The sequence below is a fragment of the Filicampus tigris genome, chromosome 10 (genome assembly GCF_054856515.1).
Source record: "Filicampus tigris isolate MCC_2025a chromosome 10, RoL_Ftig_1.0, whole genome shotgun sequence".
NCBI lineage: Eukaryota > Metazoa > Chordata > Actinopteri > Syngnathiformes > Syngnathidae > Filicampus > Filicampus tigris.
The window spans coordinates 14,904,486-14,931,930 of record NC_141226.1 but is presented as its reverse complement, the minus strand read 5'-3'; the positions used below and the strand labels follow the sequence as shown (position 1 = coordinate 14,931,930).

Genomic DNA, 27,445 nt, shown 5'->3' with positions numbered 1-27,445 from the left:
GAAAAATACTTTTTTGTAAAGATTTTTTTGGGCACTTCCAGAGTATTCTGAAACACAGTATTCTGATTAATATTGCGTTTGTGGGATATGATTTAAGCAGCAAAACCACCCATGTTTATTCATCTCAGAGAGCAGGCATTTGCCACGTGACAGTGCCCAAGGGCTCAGCTTGCAAATGTCACATGACCAAACACAGAAAACAGCTGAGCCATGATTTGTCTTTACCTGAGTGCTCCATCCATAACTTAAAGTGCTTCTATTGTCTCTATGGGCCCTCACAGTTGTTTTTTACTCACACTCGAGGGTGACACGGGAGCGGATTTTCACTCCCATCCCATCCCACTACCACAGAAAAAAAAAACACAGTTTGTCGCCCTCTCTTTCTCATGGACTCTCCCATTCCCATCTGCTCCATGAACTTTTTATCCTGTACTGTCCCAATCCTGTGATTAAAGGTAAAGTTGACTCCCATCCTGCGGGATTCCCGAAAATGTCAGCCTCTACCCCACACCCTGGACTCCACCACCACAACTGGGAATTGTTTTAAATCGTGTGAAAAAAACCCATAAAATATCAAACACTCTGTTGTATACAATTCAGGTCCAGCCATTTCTTTTCATATGAAATTAAGATTTAATAACAGTTTACTTTCTGTAGCCCTGTCGACTTCATTAGGGATTAAAAAAAAAAAAAAAATCCTTCACAGGTCACAGTTTGCCAAGAAAGAAATGTCAAGTATTAATCAAGCATGTTACTGTTCTGGCCTAAAGCGAGTTATGCACATGTATGCAAAATTCATCAATACTACTGTAATATGCAATAAAAAGAATTGTGGCTTATTATTCCATATCAAGTGCAAACCACCAACTGCTTTCCAAATGACACCGACCTTGATATCTAAAATGTGTTTATTTCAAAAAGATAAATAATCAAAAAAAAAAAAAATCTATAAATTTGACATGTACACATGAAAACCTTTTAACTTTTTTTCCGCTTATTTACACGTGCTAGTCTTCAGTGGAAACTGTGATATGGAGGTTGGTGTTGGCCTAACGTGGTACTAGTGGACCGCAAAACTGCAATGAAGGAACACAATCCGTGAGAAAATGGAGCACCGACCTTCATGCGTACAAAAGCATGCGCATGCATCACAGTGTGGCCACAAAAACACACAAGATCACTGACAAAAAAACAACAAGCCATTCATATTATATCAAGTCCCAACAATGTAAATCAACAGACTAGACTTATTGGCAAAGCCATTTCAACATTTATTCTATCTCCTTGTGAGTACTAGTCCACTCTTTGTTCTCATGAGTAAGACAATTCAGTGCACTAGTTGAACAACTAGCGCAAGCAAGTAGAAGAACTGTTCTTATTAGAAAGATGTCTTTCCACTACTGCATGACATTTCTGCACACAAATAGGACAACTACATGTTACTAATGAGGCAACACTGTGCACTCGTTAAAATATGCACACTACTAGTTCTACTAGTTAAGCCTTAGATGTTAACTATTATAATTTTCTAATGTAAGGAGGAGTGCCCTATTCTTTCTTTTCACTTGTAGAACAATGTTGGCATACTAGACACTATGTGTTACCAGTGAGGCAAAACTGTGCAGTAGTCGACAACTACAGCTCCTAGTAATGCTAATGACTGTAAAATTCAACTGGTTAACATCTAGTGCTTGACTAGTAGTAGTAGAAGCACACATATGTCAAGTAGCGCACAGTTATGCCTCACTAGTAATCATACACTAGTGGAAAAAGACAATTGTGCTGGTGCTAGCTGAATTGTCTTCCTAATGAGAACAGTGTGTACTAGTACAGATGGCTGGGTCATTGAATAAATGCTCAAATGGCTTTCCATAGACTTTGTTATTCTATAATCATAGACATACATGTTCAGGGTTTAAAAAGAAATTGGGCAGTAGACTTGCTAGTGCAGCACAGAAGTTCACCAGTAAAGAAGTGGCTCAAACGGCTTTCCATAAGAACATTTTAGCACACTTGTAGGACAACTGCAGGTTACTAGTGAGGCAAACTACTAGTGGGCATTTTGGTACCAGTAATTGGATCAAAGAGGCTACTAGTGCATGACACATGCTTACTAGTTGGGCCTAGTAGGGCAGTGCAGAAGTTTACTAGGGAGGCTTTTATTGTGTATTACAAGGCCAAAAGTGTCACTAGTAGCGCAAAACATGTTAATGGTAAGACAATCATTCTACTAGTGCACTGAATAGCCTTACTAGCGAGGACAAAGCGCATACTACTGCCTATCAAAGATTTTGGAAAAAAAAAAAGCTTTAAAAAAAGACATTTCTGTACATTAGTAGGACATGTTACCAGTAAGGCAAAACTACTAGTGGGTATTTTGGTGCTACAAGTCAGGTCCAGGAGGCTACTAGTGCATAACATGCCTACTAGTTAGGCTTAGTAGTGTTACTAGTGCAGTACAGTAGTTTACTAAGAAAACTTAAATGACATAATGGAAGACCAAAAGTGGCACTAGTAGTGAAAAACAATTTACTGGTCAGACAGTCATTCTTCTAGTGTGCTGAAATGTCTTACTAGTGAGGATGAAGAGCTTACTAGTACGTGGAACATATGCTGGATATGAAATAAATGCTCAAACGGCTTTCCATAGACTTGGTTATTCTATTGGTGTACTGGTATAGTAGAGTCACTGCGGCACGTTGAAGGTCCCAAACACAAAATGAGAAAAGTTAGATCTCTTTTACTTTTCCCATTTGCACATTGCCATTGGTGTGGCTGTGCTGGTGGTGGTTGTTTTGGACAGCAGTGCCGTTGCCGTTGTGGTGGTGGGTGCCGTTGGCCACCACGGATGCAGGCGGGGCCCGGTCGCGCCCGCTCTTGTGTTGGGAGACGGGGAGCCGTTTGCCCCGGATGTAGGCCTGCAGCCAGAAGTTGGAGAATAGCACGAAGAAGAGCACGCCGTACATCCAGATCAGGTGGATCCACAGGGGCACCTGGTAGTCGCACTTCTCCATGAAGTAGTACTGGCTGATGTGCACCGACACCACGATGAACTGCGTCTGCCGGAAACAACACAATATAGTACATGCTACAATATATATATATTTCTTTTTAATGGAACGTAGTCAAAACTCATACTCACTTTTAATCCTCACATAGCTGATTTTTATTTATTGCGTTTCATCTTATTACTTTTATTATTGCCATGTATAATTTATTCATAAAATTCTTTTTTTTTTTTTCTTCTTCTTCTTCTTTTTAAATTTACATTGTGCCAATTCAAAGTCAAGCCAAATTCTTGCAAGTCATTCCCTTGAAAGCCTACCGCAATACCTACCAGCTGGATGGCGGTCATGTGCTTCTTCCACCACAAGAATTTCTGGAAGCGTGGCCCGGCCGCTGCCAGTCCATAGTACGTGTACATGATGACGTGGACTGTGGCATTCACCATGGCGTGGAAGGAGCCCATCCCTCCGGCTGAGATGGGGAAAATGTCGGTCAGCTTTGAGACCTTGCCATTATACACCGTACAGCATGTATGAATGAGTACAAGCTGGTCCTCACCAGGAGTCAGCATGATGCCCCACCACCACGACCAGGGCATGACCGAGTGATGGAACACGTGGAGAAACGTGATTTGATTTTGCTTCTTCCTCAAGACGAAGAATACCTAAAATGACGTCAATTCAGAATCAGTTTTCTGATGCAAGAATAATTTTTTTTTTTTAAAAACACACAAAAAAAAAAAAAAACAGACAACCACAAAGTTAATTGAAACAAATGCTCACTGTGTCGAGAAGTTCGATGAACTTGGAAAAGAAAAACATCCAAGCCACTCGCACCATCTGAGGGAAGGAAAGGGAAAAGTATTGTATACTACATTATTTACTGAACCGCGTTCTGCACCACATCTGCAGTTAGGGGTGTTGTTGAACCCTTTCACTAAGAGAAGCGCAGGTTTTCAAACACAGCTTTGACATTTACAATTACCTCAAAGAGCTGCTCAACTGCATTTCACTGATGAATGTCATCAGCCAATGTTACAGTCAAGATTTTTCTCTTTGTCTTAACTGCACATTTTCTTTGTTTCAGATTTTCAAAGAAAGATTTTCAAGTTACAAATCTAATTAAAGACTTGGCATCAGCACATTTTTGCATGTTGTATTTGGATTTTAATTCCTCAAATCGAAAGAAAGCTTTACCTTGTGTAAAAATGAAAAGCATGTACTGTAGTTCCATTTTTTTTTTTAATTTAAAGCTGAAATCAAATCAGACATTTTTTTTCCCACAATATGTTACCAGCAGGCCCACTAGTTGAAACACGGCATTCTGATTAATATTGCGTTTGTTGAATATGAGGTAAGCAGTAAAATCCACCTGTTTTTAGCCATCTCAGGGAGCGGCCATTTTGTCACTTCTGTCGACTGAAAATGACATCACAGTTGCTCAGGGCTCAGATAACGATCAATCATGTCCCAGCTTTAGAAAACAGGTGAGTTGTGGTTGTTTGTTACCTGAGCAGCTGTGATGTCATTTTCAGTCAACAGAAGTGACAAAATGGCCGCCCCCAGAAATGGGTGGATTAACTCTTATTCCACAAACGCAATATTTATCAGAATGCCTCGTTTCAACCAGTGGTCTTAAATAGAACACATTCTTGAAAAAAATATGTTTGAGTAGCATAAAGGCAGTAGAAATGAAAACTATGAATCTTCCAACTGTGTGTTCACATTTTATTCTCAACATTTCAAATGAGTTATTTATTCTTTAAATAAAGATTTAGCCGCCTTACCCGAAGTGCCTGCGGACTGCTGGAGGGATCAATAAGATCACATCTCCACGTGAAGGTGGTGCCCCATCCTGACATCATGAACTGGGGGCCCAAGACACATCCACAGTAGGTTCAAATCAACTCAACCAGATTCACCAATCGCCTCTTGTACGGTAGCGCGTTCCTCGTACCTCGTACACGATGAAAGCGTTGAAGGCGACCATGCCGAAGTTGTAGACGACCATGGCCGTGTTGAGGTGGAAGGGCTTGCGGTTGGCCATCAGGCGAGGCCCCAAGTAGACGGCAAAAATGACGTAGCCCACCAGGAGGCTCGTCATCTTGGCGGGACAGTGCACCAATGGGTAATCTTTGACCCGGGCGTCTGGAAAACACGTGTGGAAAATTTCGTGAACAAAATATCATTACATCCAATTACAGTGGTACCTGGAGAAATCAGTGACATAACCTCAACACGCTTCACAAGAGGATTCAAGCTCTTCATTTCCGCCCTTAGTTGAATTTTACTGTCAAACTAAACATCAAACAAAGAGCATTAAACACTGTGTATTCAAAACAACCACATGGCTAAGCCTTTAGTCTGCTATCTTAGTGCTCATGCTAACACATAATGGGAAACACCATTGGCACAGTTAAACAATTAGCATCAATGTGACTTTAAGCCAGTGATCCCCAACCTTTTTTCTCCCAGGCACCAGTTCTCGATAGTATGGTAGTTCATGATAGTGCAGATTATTCGCATCAACCAAGAGTCGACGATTGGAAAACAATCACCAAAGGGATTCCGTGATGCTAACGTATATCCAGATCTGGTTGTGTGTCATCAGAAAGTCTGCGTGTGAGTGACTGGGTGTGAGCTGTGGTCGACAGCAGCTCCTGCAGAAGTGCGCAGTTGGTGTTTGTGTGTTTTACTATTCTCGCAGTATTCAATATAAATTTAAATGGGTGGATCCCAGAGTTCACTGCAAACCTGGTTCGTCAGCATTTAGCTCTGATTAAGGTCTTTCAAATCATTTTTAAAAAATCAATTTCTCCAAAATCAAATTCTTGCTCTGTCAGTTCTTTTATTAATTTCAATAAAATACTTTTTATTTTTCTACCCTACTTGTATATGTTTTAAATTATTTTGCCTTTCAATATTTTGTAACTATGTGAAGCACATTGAGTTACCTTGTGTATGAAATGCACTGTTATAAATAAAGATGCCTTGGATCTCTTTTTGTAAGAAAGTACAAAAAAACCCATCCCATTAATTGCAAGGGATACCCATGATATGATCCAGACTCACTTACGCTAAGTGAAAATAACATTCATTCATTCAGAATGAAGAGGGGCCATAAAAAAAATTTAAAAAACTCCCTCCATGCTTTAAATGTGGTTAAAACACAATTTTTAAACCCATTGTGAACATTTCCTACACAGCAGCACTTTGAAACCATGTCTTCATTACGTCTCGGCTGTTTACTGAAATGCGATTGGCTTTGGTTTCCGCCAGCCCCCCTTCAAATGTCTCCAATGGTTCTAAATGCATCTCGCCTCTTATTAACTGAAACAAAAGAGGGAGCACAATAATCCTATTCTGGCCTCTGTCCACTGCCTGTCTCTGCCCTTTAAAAGTCAATTTAAGGTTCTGCTATGCGTCTTCCAATCTATCCGACAGGTTCTGTCAGGTTCCTCCCAAAACTCGACACTGTCCATAGGTGAGGCAGCGTTGACGTCACCTTTGTTGGTTTTGTTCATCCCCAAGCGTCATCGGAGATGGAGCGCAAAGTAAACTCACCGCATTTGGACAGCAGGTCGTCGTAGAATTCCAAAATATTGGATCCAGCTTCTCGCAGCATGGTGACTGCTCGCCTCTTTTCCTAAAACGAGACGCGAAACACAGAGTCACTATCTGTTTTGGCGAAGGCCAGGCACGAGAGTTACCCATTCACCTGAACAAACAGTAGGCAGCTGCACGGTCTTATTACAAGGGAACACTGATAACAACAACGCACATAATGCTCATCTCCTAAAGATATTCAACCTTTATTGCACCAAGGCACATATTTTACAACGATCTCATCTCAATATATTTAGTATGAAATCTGGCCATATTTGGTTGAAGACAAAGCTATTTTCTGTTGTTTGGATAGCAACGAGTGAATACACAGATTCATTTGTACCTTCTGCCATTTTGTAAAGCATAGCATTCCAAAGTGTGTTACTAGTGCTACGAAGGCTCACTCTAGTGATACGCAAAACAATATCTGCATATGCACAGTTCAGTTGTATTTCATTTTAACGTTGAATCCGTATGTATCCAATGTACCTTTGTTGAGTACAATTCAGTTGTATTTAATGTTTACATTAAATTCATTTACATTTCATCCTTAAGTACATTTTTTTAAAAACATAATACAATAAAGGTGGCCTGCTGGCCCGGAGCCACCATGTGATTGTGTCGGGTCACTTGAAGTTCATTGATGCAGGCAAGTGCAAATTCCATAAATAAATGTGATGAATTCAACACATTCTTGCTTTTGATTATATCTAACATTCAATCTTTTGAGGCCTACATGTATAATTGTGAATTTTGTTAAGTATTGTTTTAAATCAGGGCCAGTGCCTGTTCTGGTAGGGCAATATCGGCCCAGCACCAAAAATGATTTAAACATATTTTTTTCAAGAATGTGTTCTATAGCAAGCCCACTAGTTGAAACAAGGCATTCTCATAAGTATTGCGTTTGTGGAATAAGAGTTAATCCACTCGTTTTCTGAAGCTGAGCCGTGATTGGTCGTTTACCTTAGCCCTGAGTAGTTGTGATGTCATTTTCAGTTGACAGAAATGACAAAATGGCCGCCCCCTGAGATGTCGAAAAAGGGGTGGATTTTGCTGCTTAACTCATATTCCACAAACGCAATATTAATCAGAATGGCGTGTTTCAATTAGTGGGTCTGCTGGGAACATATTACTGAAAAAAAATGTTTTGTTTAGCTACCTTTTTAAATTTAAAGTTGTCTAAATGCTAGGAAATTTAGCTTCTCAACACTAAATATTCTAAAATTTCTGTATTCCGCCATGAAAGCAAACTATCTTTGCGATGAATCAAAGTAAAACATTCGCTTTTACTGAAAAAAAACCCCACATTGATCAACAACACATTTTCCTATTTTCTGAAAGGTTGCGGAACCAGTAACTGAATTATAATGAACTGTTTGCTCTGTTTCTGCGTTGTCACTTCAAAATAATGTTCTGTTTTTGAATAAAGGCATGGAAATTCAAACATGTTTTTTGAAATTAGATTCACCAATTAAATCGACAAAATAGTCAAGGGAATCAATTTTGCAACCCTAGTCTACTGAAACACTGATGATCTCCTTTCACCTAAAGCCTGGTTCACACGGCTGGATAATAGGCCCGATTTTATGATGTGAGGATATCAATGAATGAAGAGGTTCATGTGTAATGTGTTATCTTGCAATGCACACACACGGTACGTTCAAAAAATGTTACAACCATGATTTTTTTTTTCTCGTCAAGTGCGTGGTCTCTCAAAGTCTGGAAGTTGGCCACCAATTTTAAAATCTTGCCATGCGAACCAATCTTAACTTGTGCTGTGCCGTACTCCAAGATTTGGTATCGATCTAACACCGGTACTATTAGAGTTTGATTTATCACAAAATCTGAATGAATTTTCATGACTTTTATATTTTTGTTCACCTGCTACAGTGCAACAATGGCAAGTATCTGGTATCCCTTTCACAGTTAACACCTATGTGTACGTACACATTCAATCGAATCACTTATCTCTATGGCATAAATGAACAGGAGCGAGACTGAAACTCAAACATCAAACGCACGACACTGCTATCGATCCATATAACTACCACCATCGGTACTGGTAGTATTGATATTTGGATCGATCCGCCCAGCACTAATTTACTCACATTAACTTGATGTAAAATCTGGGCCTGCTATAGTAATACTTAAAAGCTGGTATTCGGTAGTATGAATCACAACATGTTAATTGTACCTTCTGCCATCTAGTGGAAGAGCCTTGTATTGTTGTGACTGCCACTATACATCGCTGGCATAGATAGATGAACAAAGATACATTGTTAGTAGTAGTAAGTAAATGTTAATTTTCAGACCAATTAAGAGAAACTGGATGATTTGGGAATCCCCGTTATACAAACATGGGAAGCCTCGATGAAATCATAAATGTTGAATTTGAAGCTAGCCATTCATTCATGTGGAAATACGTTGTCAGTGGAGAACAATGACATACTCCCCGGCTGACTAACAGAGCAAGTCAGACGGGTGAGGCAAAGCCCTTGGCCCGCATGGAGCCGAGTGACGGTGGTTTATCAGGGTGTGCGATTGCCAAATAAACACCAGGGGCATTTTTTTGAAAGTGTTGCATACCAACTTGTTTGCGACGTATACTTGTGGAAAATAACCAAATATTTGAAGCCTACTTTTTTTTTTTTTTTTTTTTTTTTTTAACCTCGGTAGGACCGGAAACCAAAACCTCCTTACAGGACGTCACGGTTAGCCATAACATCAATCAGGGAAGGACAAACTTTTTCCCCTCAGGGCTGCATACAGCAAAATGGAAGGAGGACAAGGGTCACATCAGCGTTTGTTAATAGCTGTTCAATTTCTCAAAGCGGAACATAAACTAAGCAGTTAAATGGATTGAAAGGAGGAGTAAAACTGTTTGAAGCTCAGCTTTTTGTTATTGACATTCCTAATGAATTCACAATTCAAAAAATAAACAAAAAATGCATGACAAGAATTCATCCAAGTATTCAAACTTTTGCAGTTCCATTTTTAAATGAAAATGGCAAAACATTTCAACATTCAACTTGATTTTTTAATTTATTTTAGAAATACTGTGATTTATTGTAATATTCCTTTATTTCTACAGTTTTAAATTAAGAAAAAAAAATCAGGACACATTTTCATTCAATAAAAAAAAGTCTTGAATTACAATAAAATGGATTTTTTTTTAAATACTTAAAAATAAAAAGAGACAATATTGTGGGACATTCGACTTGCAATTTGTTTTGATTTAAAAAATATATATATATATTTCCCCATTAAAAACATGTGACTAATTTTTATCACATTTTTGGGAAAGTTTTAAAGTAGTTTTTCAAAAATTGTAAATAAAAATTGTGATATCTGTCACAAAAATGATCTTAAAACATTTTTATTCTTTGACTTTTGAATCGGGGCATGAGTCTGCATGGTTTTAGTGTTTTATGGTTTACCGGTTTCATGTTATTAATTGTATGTTTTAACCAACTTTGTTTTTGGATGTGTGATTTTTACTCCATGTAGACCACTTCGTATACAGCCCTGCGTGTTTTTAAAGTGCTCTTTAAATACAGTTGAGTTGATACCATTTCAACTTGATCTCGTAACCTTCTGATGCAGTCCACATTTTTAACTGACTACCAAAATACACGATTTTGGGTAGCCCTGGCCTAAAACACGCAAGACAGCAATTTACTCCAACCGAACACAAAACCTCAAACATGTGCCTTGTCAATGCCGGACAAAACACATTGCACAGTTCGCGTTCAGTTGAGTACTAGTTGTAAAAACATTCAGGTGAAGAAGTATGTGCAAAGGTGTTGCAAGCTACATCACATCCAGGTCATGACTCACCTGCTGAGTACTCAGCTCTTACTCCCGTAACAGCCAGGGCGGGCGCTCAAGCAATCAAACCCCCAAAACCGGTCAGTGAGGAGCAGCAGGTGGAAGCCTGCCAAACCGCAGCGCCGCTTCCCGGCTCCAGCTCCGCGTTCTGCCGGGCGCAAAATATTCCAAAGTGACAGTAGAAGTGGGCTTGGGGTCGAGCTGGGGGGGGACTCCGGATGCGCAGGAGTGAGTGTCAGGCCAGGATTAGCACGGGAGCCCAATCACTCTGCTCCATTTAAAGCCCTGCTGGAAGTAGTAGAGTGCAGGCAAGTTTCAGAACCACACCCTGTTTCAATGGGAAGCTCCGCCTACATGCCCTCGCTCAGCTTGCTTGTGATTGGCCAGCCTCGTCAATGGACCTGTGGGAAGGGCTCTGCGGGTTTAAAGAGGCCAATGCCCACTAAGGCCAAGAAAAGGCCCATTGTTAGACATACAGCAACACTAGAAACAGGATTGCTCATTTTGCCCCTAAATGTGGCCTTCAAATGCATTTTGGAGTGTCAAATTAGGGTTTCATGAACAGTTTAGGTTTTCAAATTTAAGGAGTTAAGTGGAGTTAAGTTTTCCAATCAGGTTTTAAGACAGTTTTAGAGTTTAAAATTATGGTTTAAATCATGATTTAGGGTTTCAAAATAGGGTTTCAACACAGGTTTGGGTTTCAAACTCGGGCTAGGTTTTATAATTAGGGGTTTTGACGGGGTTAGGGTTTCAAATTATGGTTTCAAATAGTTTAGGGTATCAAGACAGAGTTGGGTTTTCAAACTAGGATTAGATTTTCAATTGAGGGTTTTTTATAGAGTGTTAGGTATTCCAGCCAGGTTTGGTGTTTCAGAATAGGGTTAGGTTTCTAATTAGGGTTTCAATACAGGTTTAGTGTTTCAAATTATGGTTCGCTTTTCTAATTGTGTTTTTTAGACAGGGTTAGGATTTCAAATTTGGAGTTCAAGGCAGGTTTAGGGGTTCAAATTATGGTTAGGTTTTCTAATAAGGGGTTTTAGGCAGGGTTAGGGTTTTAAACAAGGTTTGAGGTTTCTAATTGGGTTTCTCAGACATGATTGGGGTTTTAAATTATGGTTTCAAACCTGGATTACAATTTCAAATTAGGGTCTCAACAGACATAGTTACGGTTCCAAACTAAGTTTAAGGTTTCTAATTGGGTTTCTTAGACAGGATTGGCGTTTTAGATTATGGTTTCGAGCCTAGATTGGGGATTCAAATTAGGGCTTTAAAGCAGAGTTAGAGTTTCAAACTAGGTATAGGGTTTGTAATTAGGATTTTAACACAGTTTTAGAGTTTCAAATTATGGTTTTAAGCATGGTGTAATGTTTCCAACTATGGCTAGGATTTAAATTAAGGTTTGGGTTTCAAATTATGATTTCAAGACACATGTAATGTTTCCAACTAGAGTTAGGTTTTCTAAATTGGGGTTTTGGACAATGTTAGGGTTTGAAATTATGGTTTCAAACATGTCTTAGGGTAAAGTTTTCCACTTAGGGGTTAAGACAAGGTTAGGGTTCCAAGTGTGAAAGTGTGGTTTCAAGACAGGGTTAGGGTTTGAAATTAAAGTTTCGAGTTTAAGTTCAAGGTGAGTGGGTCGAATCAGGGTATGAAATTCAAATCAGGCACTGAAGCATGGATTAAGGGATAGGATTTGAAAGTAAGGTTTTGAGGCCAAGTGAAGGAAAGAATTTGAGCACATTTAAGGCGATGTTTATGTAAATATTGCTCCTTCATGTAAAGTTGTACATGCCCCCTCCAGTCAAATGTGGAGCAAAGGTGATGTCATGCAGGCCTCTGTCATGACCTGCACGCACACATGATATTCACATTTGGTACACGCACGTAGTACAGTACACGCACACACACACAGCAGCAAGGCAAGTGCACAGGAGGTCGTTGTTGTCGTCCAACCCGGTGACGAGCTCCCCTACACCCCCCCACCCCTGCCGCTCTGGTCCAACCAGTTCCCCGAGACGAGATGCCCCCCACCTCCAACCTCATGCTCACCCGCCCTGTACGTTACAAGCTGTGGCCTCCCAAAAAAAAAAAAAAAAAAAAACAGACACCAGGCACGAATGGAATCTGAGCACGCGAATGCAAGAGTGGGAGGCGTGTCACTGTTTATATTCTTTGACACAAGCGCACATGCAGGCCCTTTGCCAAAATCAGCGAATAGTGCACAAAAGTGCAAGTCATCAGAATGCCAATGAACTGAAGCATGTCATACGCACATTGAAAAAAAAATGGCCTTTCAGCCAATGTAAAAAAAAAAAAAAATCATGACATTCCACTTCTTTCAATTGTTTTCTTTAATCATTACACAATTCTGTTGCTCTCTCTTAATGTACTTGGGTTGAGTCAATGTAATTTTACTATGGTTCATTTAACTCTCCTGTTGGGTTCGTTTATTGGGTATAGCAATAATGCACTTGAGTCATTTTGACCCGAGGTGTATTTGATAATTACAAAATGTCGCAAATAGAAAAGTAAAAGCATTATGTTACTTTAATTTTTTTTTTTTAAATGATGCATTTTAAAATGGTTTTAACGTACTAATATCTGAAGTTAACAACTTTCATTGTCAGTATGTTGATTTTTTTTTTTTTTACAATTTACATTATATTCTATTTTATATACATATACATTCATATACATACAGTATACACTGCATTGAATTGTATCCAGAATTGCATCACACAAAGATCACTGCACTGAAAAAAAACTTGATTTTCACGTGATTAAAATGCGTTAAACTAATACATATCATTTGTTTATTTCTGAGGAAAACATACATAGATGTACCACATTTTAATCATGTGAAACCGATGCACATGTTTGAATTAAGTAAATCCGAAGGATCTTTTTTTCAGCGTACGTATCTTTATGGACTTTTAATAATAATCAAGCAGCGATCGTTCACATGTTAAGAGTTCATATTCATTAAGACTTAATGATTCAATTGCCATTTAATTCATTCCAGACTCCACTTTTTGTTTTTTTTTCTTGGCTGTGGTGTACATTTTTGGCTCCGCTCACATTCAGTGAAACTCAACTGCTGCATATGCTAACGAGCCCAGTTTCAATTTTGGGGGAGCAAACCAGAGTAAATGTCACTCCCCAAGGGAAGGAGGAGTGGTGGTGGCAACCAGAACTACCATGACACCCCTAATTATGGTAATTTGGCCTTCATACATACATACTGTAGATAAGGAAAAATAGAGATTGTGCTAATTTTCCATTTCAGGCACGGGTGCCTGAGACGTTTTTATACATCCTGTTATGACAGACATTTCAATTTGTAACCCTTAGGTGAAACTAGTGGTCAGGGGCTAATTTTTTCTCTAACTTTTATCATGGGGTATGACTGTGAGTGTAAAATGGCTGCTTCAAACTAAAATGGCCGACTTCAATTGCTTGCTCATAGGTCCTCGAGACCACTTTTATGTTTCCTGTTATGTTTGACATACCCAAGCAATTTCGTGTCTAAAGGTGAAAGTGATGTTAGCGGCTAATTTTTTCTAACTTTACGTAGAGTGCGACTTTGTGCAAAATGGCTGCCGCCAACCAAAACGAATGACTTCTGGTCCAATTTCTCGTCATGCATGGGTCCTTGAGACTTTTATGTGCGTCATGTCACAATAGAAATGTACAACAAATTTGTGAAAATTGGTGAAACTGGCGTCGGGTGCTATTTTTTTTCAACTTTCCATGATGTGTGAAATGGCTGCTTCAAACAAAAATGGTTGGTTTCCTGTTAAATTCTTCACGTGGGTCCTCGAAACTTTTTTGTGGGCCCTGTTACGATAGAGATGTAACACCAATTTTGTGTCCATAGATGAAACTGTTGTTGGGATTTAATTTTTCCCGAACGTTCCAGGTGGCTATACACTAATATGAATACTTGAGCAAAGCACTGAGTAAGCAGTTTTTCAGCCGCTCTATCAACTCAACAAGATCCTCGTGGTCCTGTGACACGAGTCAAGAAAGTAAGACACGACAAAACAGCATCATATTGTTTGTCAGACGTTTTTCTGCTTAACAGAATTAGCAAAGAATTCTCAAGGTCCTCAAGGCTTATACCACTCGTCCTCAATTAACCAATCATGGCATAGTTCTGGCTGCTTGAGTTGCAAAAACTCAAGAATGGATCTCGTTAAAACATGCGTGAATTCATGGTCTGCTTTGTTAAAGCAGAATTGCCTAACATGCGTCACATTGAGTTCAAAAATTCCCGTCTGTGTGACACTGACATCGTTGGAATCCATGTTTGGGTGGACCGAAAACAAGATTGAGTGTTTGCTTTGGAAGGTTTCAAACTTTATGTTTGGGGGAACGTTTGAAGTCTGTCAGTATGGTTCATCATCTGGAACTAAATCACATTCCCTCTTATGGTATTTGGTATAATACGTCATGAGGACCTTGGCTGCTATGATGACATGGAGTTGACAGTGTGTTGAAATAAAGACTGCTACTGTAGCGGCCTACACACATACAGATAATCAGGCTGAATTTGAGGATTTTTCCATGTTACAATCAATATCAGCAAAAGCCTGATGATCAGATGTCTCTAAAAAATTATCCCGAGGGATTATCATGTGGTGTTGGGTGTGTTAAATTGTCTCAAAACAGGTTGGGGAGAAAAAAAATCCCCAAACAGCCACCCGACCCCCCGGAAGGGGAATAGTTACAGGGCCGCGTAAGGTATGAACCGGTCCGTGGCAGAAAAAAAGGTTAGCGACCACTGCAATACAGAACTGATGTATCGTTGACAAAAACTGTGAAACACTGACATCAAGTGGACAAACTTAAAAATACACCACTTACTTCAAAGCAAAATGATACAAGATTGCAGTAGCATTTATCTTCTGGATGTGTATCTAATGTGTATCTTCTACACATTAACATGTCAAATGCTCTTTCAAAATAGAATTAGTTACTATGAACTAAGAGGAACATTAATGTTCAGAAAAGCGTAAAGCATGACTAATGTTAAACAGAGATGTATCTCAGCAAAAGGAGTCAACCTGTGGAATAACTTTGGTTGTGAATTGAAAAGGTGCAAGTCCAATACGATCTTTAAATACAGGTATAAAAACGTGTTAATAAATAGTTACACAAAAGTTCCATGCTTGGCAAAATTATGGACAAAATGATTGGCCTACAAAAGTAAATTTGTGGGTATATATGCATGTATCTCTCAAACATATATATACAGAAAGAATTATAGCTATCATATATGTATTATATATGTAGAAATTTGTAAGTATTCATCCGTACAAATTGTGATAGTTTGATAGCATGCGAAAAGGGTAGACACTATAAACCTTGGCTTCAGTCTACACCTTTTGGTCCTTGTTTGGTTTATGTGAATATTTTGTATTTTGTATTTCTCATTTGATTCCACCAAATAAACAAAGGAAACAAATATTATTTGCACTATAAATTCTATATTAAAACACAAATTGGAAGTCCTAACCTTGTCTTGAAACCCATCCATCCATCCATTATCGATACCGCTAATCCTCGCAAGGGTCGCGGGCGTGCTGGAGCCCATCCCAGCTGTCTTCGGGCAGTAGGCGGGGGACACCCTGAATTGGTTGCCGGCCAATCGCAGGGCACACAAACATCTGCACTCACAATCACACCTAGAACCACATTAGAGAGTCCAATCAACTTATCATGCATGTTTTTAGAATGTGGGAAGAAACCGGAGTACCCGGAGAAAAGCCACGCAGGCACGGGGAGAACATGCAAACTCCACACAGGGAGGCCGGGGCCAGGATCGAACCCACGACCTCTGAACTGTGAGGCGGACGTGCTAACCAGTCGCCCACCGTGCCGCCCATGTCTTGAAACCCTAATTTTAAAAACTAAACCTTTCTTGAAACTACAATATGAAACCGTAATGTGCAACCTTAACCCGGTCTTGAAACCCTGATTTGAGCCCCTAACCCAACCGTGAAACCATAATTTGCAATGTTGTCTTGAAATATAAATTTGAGGCCCTGATTTTGTCTTGAAACCCTAATTTGAAAACCTAAACTTGTCTTGTAACTACAATATGAAATCCTAATATGCAACCATGACCCGGTCTTGAAACCTTGATTTGTTCCTTCTTATAACTCCATCGTTTTGCTGGGTGACTTCAATGCTCAAGGTGGCAATGACAGTGAGGCCTGGAGGGGTGTGATTGGGAGGAATGGCCCCTCTGATCAGAACCCGAGCCGTGTTCTGTTACTGGACTTCTGTGGTCATCACGGATTGTCCGTAACAAACGCCATGTTCAAACATAAGGGTGTCCATATGTGCACTCAGGGCACGCTGGAGAGACTATAGAACCTAGCCCAAGTCTCCCAACTGGCTTGGGAACACCTCGGGATCCCCTAGAAGGAGCTGGACGATGTGGCTGGGGAGAGGGAAGTCTGGGCTTCCCTGCTTAAGATGCTGTCCCCGCGACCTGACGCTGGATAAGCAGAAGACAATAGATGGATGGATGGATGGATGGATGGATGGATGGATGGATGGATGAATTTAAAACCCTAACCCCGTCTTGAAATGTTAATTTGACACCTTGACCCAAGCTTTGAAACCCTAACCCTGCCGTGAAACACCAATCCAGGTTTTGAAACCCTAATGTGCAATCCTAACACTGACTTGAAACCCAAATTTGAAACTTTAACTGAGTTTGAAAACCTAATTTTCAATTTGAATGCTGACTTGAATCTCTAATTTGAAACCCCAACACTTGATTAAAGCCCTCAACATTTTCTTTAAACCCCCAACCTTAATTTGAAACATTAACTCTTATTCAAAACCCTCGCCCGAGTTTGAAACTCCAATTTGTAATTCTAACACAGTCTTGACACCCTCATTTGAAACCCTATCTTTTAATTTGTCTCGACCGATGCTTGGTTTTAATAATTTTAGTGTAATTCTTTTCGACGACTTTATTGCGATTTTTGTAATGTCTTCATATTTTGTTTCTCTTTCTGTAATGCTTTTAATGTTTTATGTAAAGCGCTTTGAATTGTCTTGTAGGCTACATGAAATGTGCAATACAAATAAATAAACTTGCCTTGCCTTGCCCTAACACAAGTTGCAAACCCTAATTTGCAATCCTAACTGTATTTGAATTTCTAATCCTGTTTTTAAAACCCTATTTTGAAACCTTATCCAAGTTTGCAATTCTCAACGTGTTTTAAAAACTCTAATTTGAAAGCCTGAGTTTGAACACGATGTCCTGGGTTCACTCAGATCCAACATACGACGTTTCGAGATTACGAACGGAACGTCAGTAACTACTTCCGCTTTTTCATTTCATTGTTTCACATTCATAACCTAGGAGTGTTTCTCGTACATATATCGACTGTAATCAGGACCGTGTTTGCGTAGCTATTTAAGTAGAGATTCACCTAAAGTTAGCTAAAGTTAGACACTTGGCCGAGGGGGATTAAAACGGCATTCGCACCACATTTGGAATTTCCGCAGGCAGCGGGTGGTTACATAAACCAAAATCTAAAATAAAACAAACGTGAAGTCCACCCGAGGACTAAGATTAACTATTTATTTTGTATTAAAATCCGTATATGTATTAAATAAAAAATACAAAAAACGGCTCGTACGCTTGCGCGTGGAGAGGGTGTGTTCGTTTGTGGGGCGTGTCGCTCGACCGGTCCTCCGGCCCTTTCCAGTCAGTGAATGGAGCGCATCCAGGTGGAACGTAGGTAGCGAGCAATGCCGGTTTGAGGCGTCTTCTTTCCTTTTTCTTCTTGTTTGGAGGCGGAAGCTCCTTTGCTCGCGCCAGGGACGTGCGGCAATGAGCAGCCAAACAGCGGCAGTAACAACGGCAACAACAACACCGCTCGTGTTGCTGCCTCGTGGTTGTTTGTGACGGGGTTTTCCTACTTTCGGAAATTGGGACAATTTCGAGGGGGGCGGCGGTGGGGCAAAATCCGGTTTGAGTGGACGTGGACGAGGACAAGTTATGTGCAAGGTAAGACTTTTTTGGTGAAAATCTCAAAGCGCGCTGCTCCCTTGGCTTTCTGCACATATAACTCACATCTTATTATACTTAAGTGTGACGTATTGTTTTATGTGTGTGGGTTTGTACGCTGGGTGCATTAGTGTACAGTTATGTATTTATTCTTTTAATTTCTTTGTCATTTAATTGATTCATATTTTTTATTATGTATTTTTCTTAGATTTTAAATATGTATTCACAGTTTTTTGTACACATTTATTTTCGTTATATTATTTTCATATTCTTGGATTATTTATTGATTAATTTCTATTTCTGTAGTTAGATATGTTTATTTTTTAACTATTGATTGTACTTATTTATATTTGTGCACAATTATTCAATTAAAAAAGAAAAAATACTTTTTAGGCCATTGCAATTGTTTTTTATGTTATATTATTTTGTAAATCTTTACATTGTTTAGAATTTTGTTTTATCATTTATTATTAAATTCATGTAATATGCTTTCAATTTAGTTGTATTTTTTGTGTTGTTAATTTTATATATATTTTAAATGTATTTACTATTTTTAATAGATTTATATTGCTTATGAATGAGTTTTGGATTCATTCTCTTTTTCTTTTTTTTATTTAAGGATTTTTTTACTGCAAAATTATTTAAAACTAGAACTATTTAAAACATGTCTTTTCATTTCATCATTTGCAATACTATAATTCAAAATATTTTAAAATCGTTTTTATATTTATTTTATTTTTTATGTTTTTGTATTGATTTCAAACAAACCCAGCCAACTATCTTGTGTTGTGTTTTCGCGTGGTTGCATAATGCAAGACAAGCAGCAGCAGCATTATCTTGGCTTTGCCCGCGAAATAACAGCGCCTCCAGCCTATTCTTACATAATTTGCTGGTCATATTCTTCCACTAAAAATAAAAAGAGTGGAGTGTGATGTTTGCGGGAGGTTCTCCAACGTGATGCAAAACAAAGTGCCGAGTCTCCTCAACAGTGTTGCCAAGGTTACCTTGAAAATGTAACTGAGATACTTTACTGATTACTTGTTTGAAAACGTCACCTAGTTACTTTACTGATTACTTGCTTTAAGAAGTCACTTACCGGTAGTAACTCTACCGATTACTTGCTTTCAAAAGTAGCTAAATTAGATTTTAAGTTACTTTAATAGTTATATTCACCAAATATACCAACAACCCTGCTTAGCATAAAAATGACACTAGGTTTTGCCACTTAATTAGTAGTGCATTTTCAACAGTGTCATTTAAGAATACGTTTTTTTTAATTTAAAAATTAAATTAAGAAAACCTTTATGACCTACCATAATTACTTTATTTAAAAAAAAAGTCTTGTCTGAATTTTATTGACTGTAAATGGGCTACTTGTTTCTTATTTAAAAAAAATAAATAAAATAAAAAGCCTACCTTTTTTGACTTCACTTAACATACATATTTTTAAAATTAAAATGTAAAATAGTCATTTGACATATTTAAATATTAATGTAATACAAAACCACAATATTTATAATGTGCATCGTTTATAAACATAATGATTAAATTTGGGGACCTCCTGCAGTCACACAATCTGGTGGGACTTTCTCTTTAACCCTTTCAGCTCTTTAAAAGTTGCTTTTGCCTATATTAATTAATCTAATTTAAAAAAACTATTTTTAACCCTTTCATGCATTAATTATGATTTAACGTTATTATTTAAAATATAAATATATTTTTCAGTTTAATTAATATAGGCGAAAGCAACTTTTAAATAGCTGTCCACTGTAGTGACGACTTTGCATGAAAGGGTTAAGTTTGAATGCTGTGTTGTGATCAATGTTGTTGTTTTTTGAATTGACATAGTGTTACTGAAGCTCGAGAACACTCCGTTGACAGCACATTGTGCGCAACAAACTTTAATGTCTTTGTTTTGAGCTGCCACAAACTCAAAATAATGACTGTAATTCCAGCTTCAAAATCCGGAGATCTGTTTAGTAGTTTATGGATTTGTGATAAGTCGTCGACGTGGTGACATCATTCATTCATTCATGATTTCAAGTTGAAGACTCCCGCAATGCCTCACTATGTTCAAGCATTACATCATTTTTCACTCTTCATGCGACAGCTGATTTGAGATCGGTTCGCGAAAGAGTCGCCCCAAAGAGGTGATGGAGGTTCTTCGCAAGTCGTCGGCGTTTGCCGCCGAGGTCCTGGAGGTGTTCGACCGGTCCCTGAGTGACAAGCAGCTGGTATCGCAGGCCAAGGCCTTGTGCCGGGACTTCATCCTGTCCCGACTCAACCAGAATGGGCTGACGTGGTCCAAAAGCGAGCTCAACCTGTCGCCCAGCGGCGCCGCCCTGGCCGAGGTCTCCTTTGTGCTTCTCTGCCTCGGTAAGACCACGCGACGCCCCGTGATGCTCTCATGAGGAAATGTTGCCAAATGGCAACTGTGACACAGTCAAGAGCTTATCTCAGATAGAAAGATAGAGAGTTTTACAAGTTAGTTCCTCAAACGGTATCTTCCCGATGCCTCAAGTAGAGGAGTCAGAATCCTATCAAACGGAATATGGAAAATGTGTTTACTTGAAGAGTGATGACTTTATTCTCGTTATATTCAGACTTTAAATTCTAAAAAATACAACTTATCATCTTGAAAATATGAGACTTTTTTTCAAAATTTTAAATATTCAGAAAATTAACGTTTCATCGAAAATAAAAGGTACTTTCCTTAAAAAATATTTTATAAATCCTGTTAAGGTTGTGACTTTAACACAAGATATATATATTTTTTAAATATGTCACACATTCAAGGTTTTTTTTTTTTTTTTAAATACCTTTTAACCCCACAATTAATGGTATTTGGGCCATAGCCGCCAGTATGCGTTTTCAAAGAAAAATGGGTATTGGGAATTTAAAAATATCGGGGGGGAAAAAAAAATCGTCAAATACGTGAATCCGGATGTGCTGAACCGCGGGTATGTATACCTGTATACCTTTTTTTCTTTTCGTAATGAGGAATGTTCGATACCACTTTTTTTTTCAGACCAATACCAGTACAAGTTTTAACTCAATTTTGAATTGTTGTCCAATTTTTTCTTGGCAAGCATGCAACATTTGTGACACAATTACATTTTTTTTTTGATGTTTTGTGCTCATTACCTAGGTGATGAGCTGGAGCGCATCCTTCCCAACCTGTACAGAAATGTGGCCCGCCAGCTCAACATTTCCGTTGCCATGGAATCCATGGTTTCCGACGCCTTCATCGGTGTCGCCACCGAGATCTTCTCCACAGGTACAACGTCGTCAACTCCGGATGGCAACTTTTCTTCTTGCCATGTTTTAATTTAATCTCAAAAATGTACTTTTTTAATCTAAAAAAAAAATCAAACTTTATTCTCATATTACCATGTTAGTCTTAGAAATACACATTTTTGTCTTGAAAATGTACACTCCCCCACTCCACAAAAACCAAGCAATTTAATTTGTTGTATTATGACTTTAATTTTGAGAAGCATACAACTTTTTTTTACATATAAACAGCAATCCAGCTATATTCTCGGTATATAACATCTTCAATTCTAAAATATTAGAAGCTCAAATATCTGACTTTGTTCTCCTAATTTTATGACATGATATTTTAAAGAAATATCCAGATATTTTAACAGTGTTACAAGTACAACTTGAACCTCAAAAACATTTTTATTGAAAATAATTTAAGAATTATTTAGAAAATAAGCAACTTTTATTCCAGTTATAATGTGACTTAAATATTGAAAATGTAAAAACGTTATACCTAAAGAAAAATGTATAAACCGGAGTACCTGGAGAAAAGCTTACCTCATATTCCACAAATGCAATATGAATATATTGATGAGAATGCCGTGTTTAGATTAGTGGAGACGCATCTAACATATTATTGTTAAGAAATTTTTGGGGTTGACTTCGCCTTTAAAAAGAAAAACTTGCTCGACAAAATTAAATTAAATCCATCCGATGGTTAGAAAAGTTTGTGTTGTGCGTATGTGTGTATGTGTTTCGCACGTCTTGCCTTGACGTGTTGAGCCCAACCCATGTTGGACGCATTGAATGCCCTCCGGCGATGGCCTCAAAAATGTACTTTTTGAAAAGGCCGCACCCCTTCAAGTGTAATCACCTTTACCTAGTCTATATGTTGTACAAAACACATACTAGAATAACAAATGAAAAAGGTGGGGATTTTTGGAGAACATTTGCATGGAGTACGATGCGGTTTTCTTTTCTGACACAATTGTTATCATTACGAAACCTGGAGACTATGTGTTGAAAGCCAAATGAAAAAAAAAATCAATTGAGCAATGGGATCAAATCGTATGAGAATAAATCCTATTTCATGAAATAAATATTTTTATTTTTAGATTTGTCTTAATATCACAAGAATAAAGACTCATAAAGAATAGAGTTGTAATGTTTGCATAAATACATACACATACTATATATATGTGTATGTGTATATATATATATATATATATATATATATATATATATTTATGTATGTATATATGTATATATTTATGTATGTATATATGTATATATTTATGTATGTATATATTTATGTATGTATATATGTATATATTTATGTATGTATATATGTATATATATATGTATGTATATATATGTATTAATGTATGTATGTATATATATGTATGAATGTGTGTATGTATATATGTATGAATGTGTGTATGTATATATGTATGAATGTGTGTATGTATATATATGTATGTATGTATATATATATATATATATATATATATATATATATGTATGTATATATATGGATGCATATATATGTATATATATATATATATGTATATGTATATTTATGTATATATATATATATATATGTGTATATATATGTATATATATACATATATATATGTGTATATATGTATATATATACATATATATATGTGTATATATATGTATATATATACATATATATGTATATATATATATATGTGTATATATATATATACAAAGCTAAAATAAAATTTCCAGTTGTTGTGTATTTCCTTTTTGTTTTCAAAGCGCCCAAATCCCCCTATTCGTTATAAAACCATTTTGTACTTGATTTTGGCGTTCTATTTTTGTCACACTCCTGGCATTCAAACATAATTGTCCAAATTATAAAACCGCACATGATTCTACATCATTTATTTCATGTTCCAGTAGAAGTATCCCGGCTCCCGGTGTGTTGACCTTGTCCGCTTGCCAGGAAAGTTTTTAAATATATCTGCGCTGCTTTTGCCTTTTTGGGAGGTGAGCGCAGGGATGTGCACATTTTGGGAGGGATGGGATTCCTCCAACAAACTTTGTGAACTTCTGGGAACCTTTGAGACGTGGATAAAGATAGAAAAAGAAAAAAAAATACTAATCCACTTGATTTGTTATGGGTTACTTTCATAACATTTTGTCTCGCTTGTCACGAGTTGGAGTTCCACAGGGGGATGAGAGTGTTCTACAAAGTAGATCGATTAGTTTCACTCACTTCAAGCGTACAAGCTGCTCAAGTTACTGGGACCACGTGCAGTAGACGGTACAGTCATGGCCAGGTCATTTGGAGATGAAGTTAAAAAAAAAATGATGCTAATGAAAATAAAAGTGTATACAAAATGGTTCATTTATAATATTTTGTGTTTATTATTGACTGGAAATCAATTAACAAAATGTTGAATGCGCTAAATGAGTACAAAGAGATAAAAATGAATAAATACACTGTCATTTACTAATTTTAGACAAAAACAAATGCAACAAATATTGCAAGACTTTTGTGAATAAGGAAGTACAGTACAGCACAGTATATTCCGAATGTTTCCTACGTGGGCCGTTCCCCGTGGCTATCTCCTTTCCGCCAGTCTGGCTTTATCCTCAACAATCTCGTCTCTATTCTCGGCCGGCTTCTGTGAGCTCTGGCACTTTCCGCGGACGCTTATCTTGTTTAAGCTCTCCTCGCCTCGGGCTCAGGGCGCCGTTGTGGGTCAGCATCGGGAGATGATGATGCAAGTGCACACTGAAGAAGGAGGTCAATGTCATTAAGTGCTGCTGTCTCTGTGGCTGCTAACAATAAGCAGCCAACTGCATCTACAAATGACTTTTTTAACGTTCACTTTCTGAATGTAAATATTTGAATCAACTCATTTTTCTGTGTCATGATTTGCTCATGTCAGTTTAACAACAATCTCTTATCAGCTCCAATGTGCAGCCACGTTGTACAATATTATGAGCAGAACAAAGTCCAATGTGGGCGAGTCTTTTTTTTAAACATCAAACAAACGCGCTTGGATTTAATTGTGTGGCGAATGAGAAGGCCATTGGGCACTTGATTAGGTACACGAGTACAATTTAACATCCAGATGCTACGGGGAAAGCAGAATCATCCTTTAAAAATGATCTTGCTAATTATAATCTATAAATAGAACATTTATCTTACTGTGGGTTAATGAGTCTTCTTTGTGTATGTGCGTATGCATGTACTATACAGCCCCCTGGTGGCCAAGAAGTGTATGAAATCATGAATCACAAATCTTAAATTCTTTAATTTCTATTTAATTACGTTATTTCAGTGTGTTTTTATGGAATACGGTTACACGTTCTGTATTTATAACAACTGAACAGGCTTGTTTCATTTGTCCGTTTAGCTTACTGCTAACAAACAATGCAAAACACCATAGACAGGCTAACAAATAGCATCTATGTGGCAGTGTTGTAGTGTTTTAATGAACACAAACTATGGAGCAACACACATAGATGGATAATATAACAATACTAACACTACTAAAAAATACTATTTTTTTTCCCCATTCATTTAATTATTTTATTCCTGTATAATTACACGTTCATTTAAAAAAACAAAACAAAACTCTTTTAGGAAACTCCACTTAGCTTAATGGAAAAAAACAATGCAAAATGCAGTAGACGGGCTAAAGAAACTACAAGGGCTGCGGTGTTGTATCGCTTTAAGCAACAGATATTCGGACACAAATGGTGGGGTTAACATATTTAGGCAGTTACTATAACAATACGTACAGGCATATATTCTTTATCATCTTCGAAGAACTACTAATATTACTGGAGTTTACCGAGGAGTGACTGTCTCCATACATTGCCACTGTATGTCTGTATCATACTGGGCTAAGGCGTGCACACCAGAAGGAGCAGCACACGCTCCATTGAATTGAAGCAAAAAAAAAAAAAAAAGTTGAATTCTTCACATTGTCATTGCAGTTTGTTTGTATGAAGCACAACATGATAGAGATCTAAACACAGATTGTGAGATGTAAGACACAGGAAGGTGTGTTTTTGGCACTGCAGGCATCACGTGGGGCAAAGTGGTGTCCATGTACGCCGTGGCTGGCGCCCTGGCCGTGGACTGCGTGAGGCAAGGACACGCCGGCACAGTTCAGATCATCGTGGACAGTCTGGGCCAGTTCGTCCGCAAGTACCTGGCTCAGTGGCTCAAGAGACGCGGAGGCTGGGTGAGTCGTCGCTATTTGACTTTCATACAGTTACAAGTTTATTTTTCCAAATATTAAAGCGGAAGTCAATCAAAACATTTTTTTTTTGTCAAGAATATGTTCTTTGTAGGCCCACTAGTTGAAACACAGCATTCTGATTAATATTGCGTTTGAGGAAATATGAGTTAAGAAGCAAAATCCACCCCTTTTTAGCCATCTCTGAGGGCGGCCATTTTGTCTCTTCTGTCGACCAATCACGGCTCACCTGTTTTTTCTGAAGCTGAGCCGTGATTGGTCGTTACCTGAGCCCTGAACATCTGTGATGTCATTTTCAGTCGACAGAAACGGGTGGATTAACTCTTATTCCACCAACGCAATATTTATCAGAATGCCTAGTTTAAACTAGTGGGCCCGCATAGAACATATTGTTGAAAAAAAATATGTTTTGGTTGACTTCCTTTTTAATCATGTTTTCTTGGTAGACAGCCAGTTGTTGCCTTATTGTGTCAAAAAACTAAACAAGCACTTTCCAAAAGTATCATATTGGTGAGTTTTATAATAAACCCTAACACAATCACAACAGTATGTTGAAAAAGTACTCACGTTTGAGTAGCAGCCGATGCCAAGTGCCAATATTTCATCATGCCTTTATTTCTCTGTGAAGCAAATGTGTTTTACTTCAATCAAATATTCAAAAGCACAAGCTTCACTCAACTATCACACTTTTTAGAGTAACAACTTGTCACTACTGACATTTCAATATCCATCTGCATGCAAAGTTACATACCGTGCCGGTGAAGTGGTATCGGCGTTGTAGTATTGGAGTAGTATTTTAGATTTGACCAAATCTGAAATACAAAGTACTTTTCTGAAAGGTTCTCTGTGGTTCCTCCCACAGGTGGAATTGACCAACTGTGTGGTGAAGAAGGACCTCTTCCCTGAACACCGCTGGCTGTCCTGCGCTCTGGTTTCCCTGCGATACTTCCTCACATCCATGTACGTTTACATCATGAAGGAAGCATGACGACCGGCGGAATCTTCAATCCCACCGTACAACACAAAAGACTTGTTGCTTGCGCCTGCCGGCCTGAGATCGGACTGCTGCTGGGTGGCCATGGACGAATGTTTGCTCGGCGTGGTTCTCTTTTGTCACACGGGATTGGGCTTCATCCAGAGCCTAGTCGCAAGCGGGTGCGGGCGAGATGCGGGGGGTGGGGGGTGGGGGGGGACAACCGCAATATTACGACTCCCCGCTTCTGTCAATGTAAACATTTTGGGTCCCTTTAGATCAAAAGTGCGGATTTCACATTCAGCACCAACGCTGGGTTGCTTTTTTTTAGGGCCGAAGAGGACTTCGAACAGGAACACATGCGCTCATGGTGCTTTCATTGACTTGTCAACGTGTATATAGATTATTTATGATTTTATTTTTGAAGCAATTAAAGCCATTGCAGCATAAAGGAAAAACGGGTGCAAGAGAATGTCTTCTGAATGAT

The 27,445-nt window shown here is 38.3% G+C and overlaps 2 protein-coding genes across 3 annotated transcripts; one reads left to right on the top strand and one right to left on the bottom strand.

Annotated features, from left to right (window-relative positions):
- Positions 1-894: 894 nt before the first annotated feature.
- On the bottom strand, positions 895-10,732 carry elovl1a (ELOVL fatty acid elongase 1a). 2 transcript variants are annotated; one of them, XM_086043011.1, is made up of 8 exons: positions 10,449-10,732; positions 6,570-6,651; positions 4,963-5,153; positions 4,793-4,873; positions 3,789-3,845; positions 3,565-3,670; positions 3,338-3,477; positions 895-3,059 (listed from the first exon to the last, which is right to left on the bottom strand). In XM_086043011.1, exons 2-8 carry the CDS (start codon positions 6,628-6,630, stop codon positions 2,730-2,732), a joined length of 966 nt encoding a protein of 321 aa, XP_085899137.1. In that variant the 5' UTR covers positions 6,631-6,651; positions 10,449-10,732; the 3' UTR covers positions 895-2,729. The 2 variants fall into 2 exon arrangements, with proteins under 2 accessions (XP_085899137.1, XP_085899136.1); XM_086043010.1 differs by having other exon boundaries at positions 3,338-3,670.
- Positions 10,733-18,107: 7,375 nt separating this feature from the next.
- Positions 18,108-27,162, top strand: bokb (BCL2 family apoptosis regulator BOK b). The gene is made up of 5 exons (XM_086044065.1): positions 18,108-18,474; positions 20,585-20,850; positions 21,623-21,751; positions 25,807-25,970; positions 26,848-27,162. Exons 2-5 carry the CDS (start codon positions 20,628-20,630, stop codon positions 26,971-26,973), a joined length of 642 nt encoding a protein of 213 aa, XP_085900191.1. The 5' UTR covers positions 18,108-18,474; positions 20,585-20,627; the 3' UTR covers positions 26,974-27,162.
- Positions 27,163-27,445: the final 283 nt, after the last annotated feature.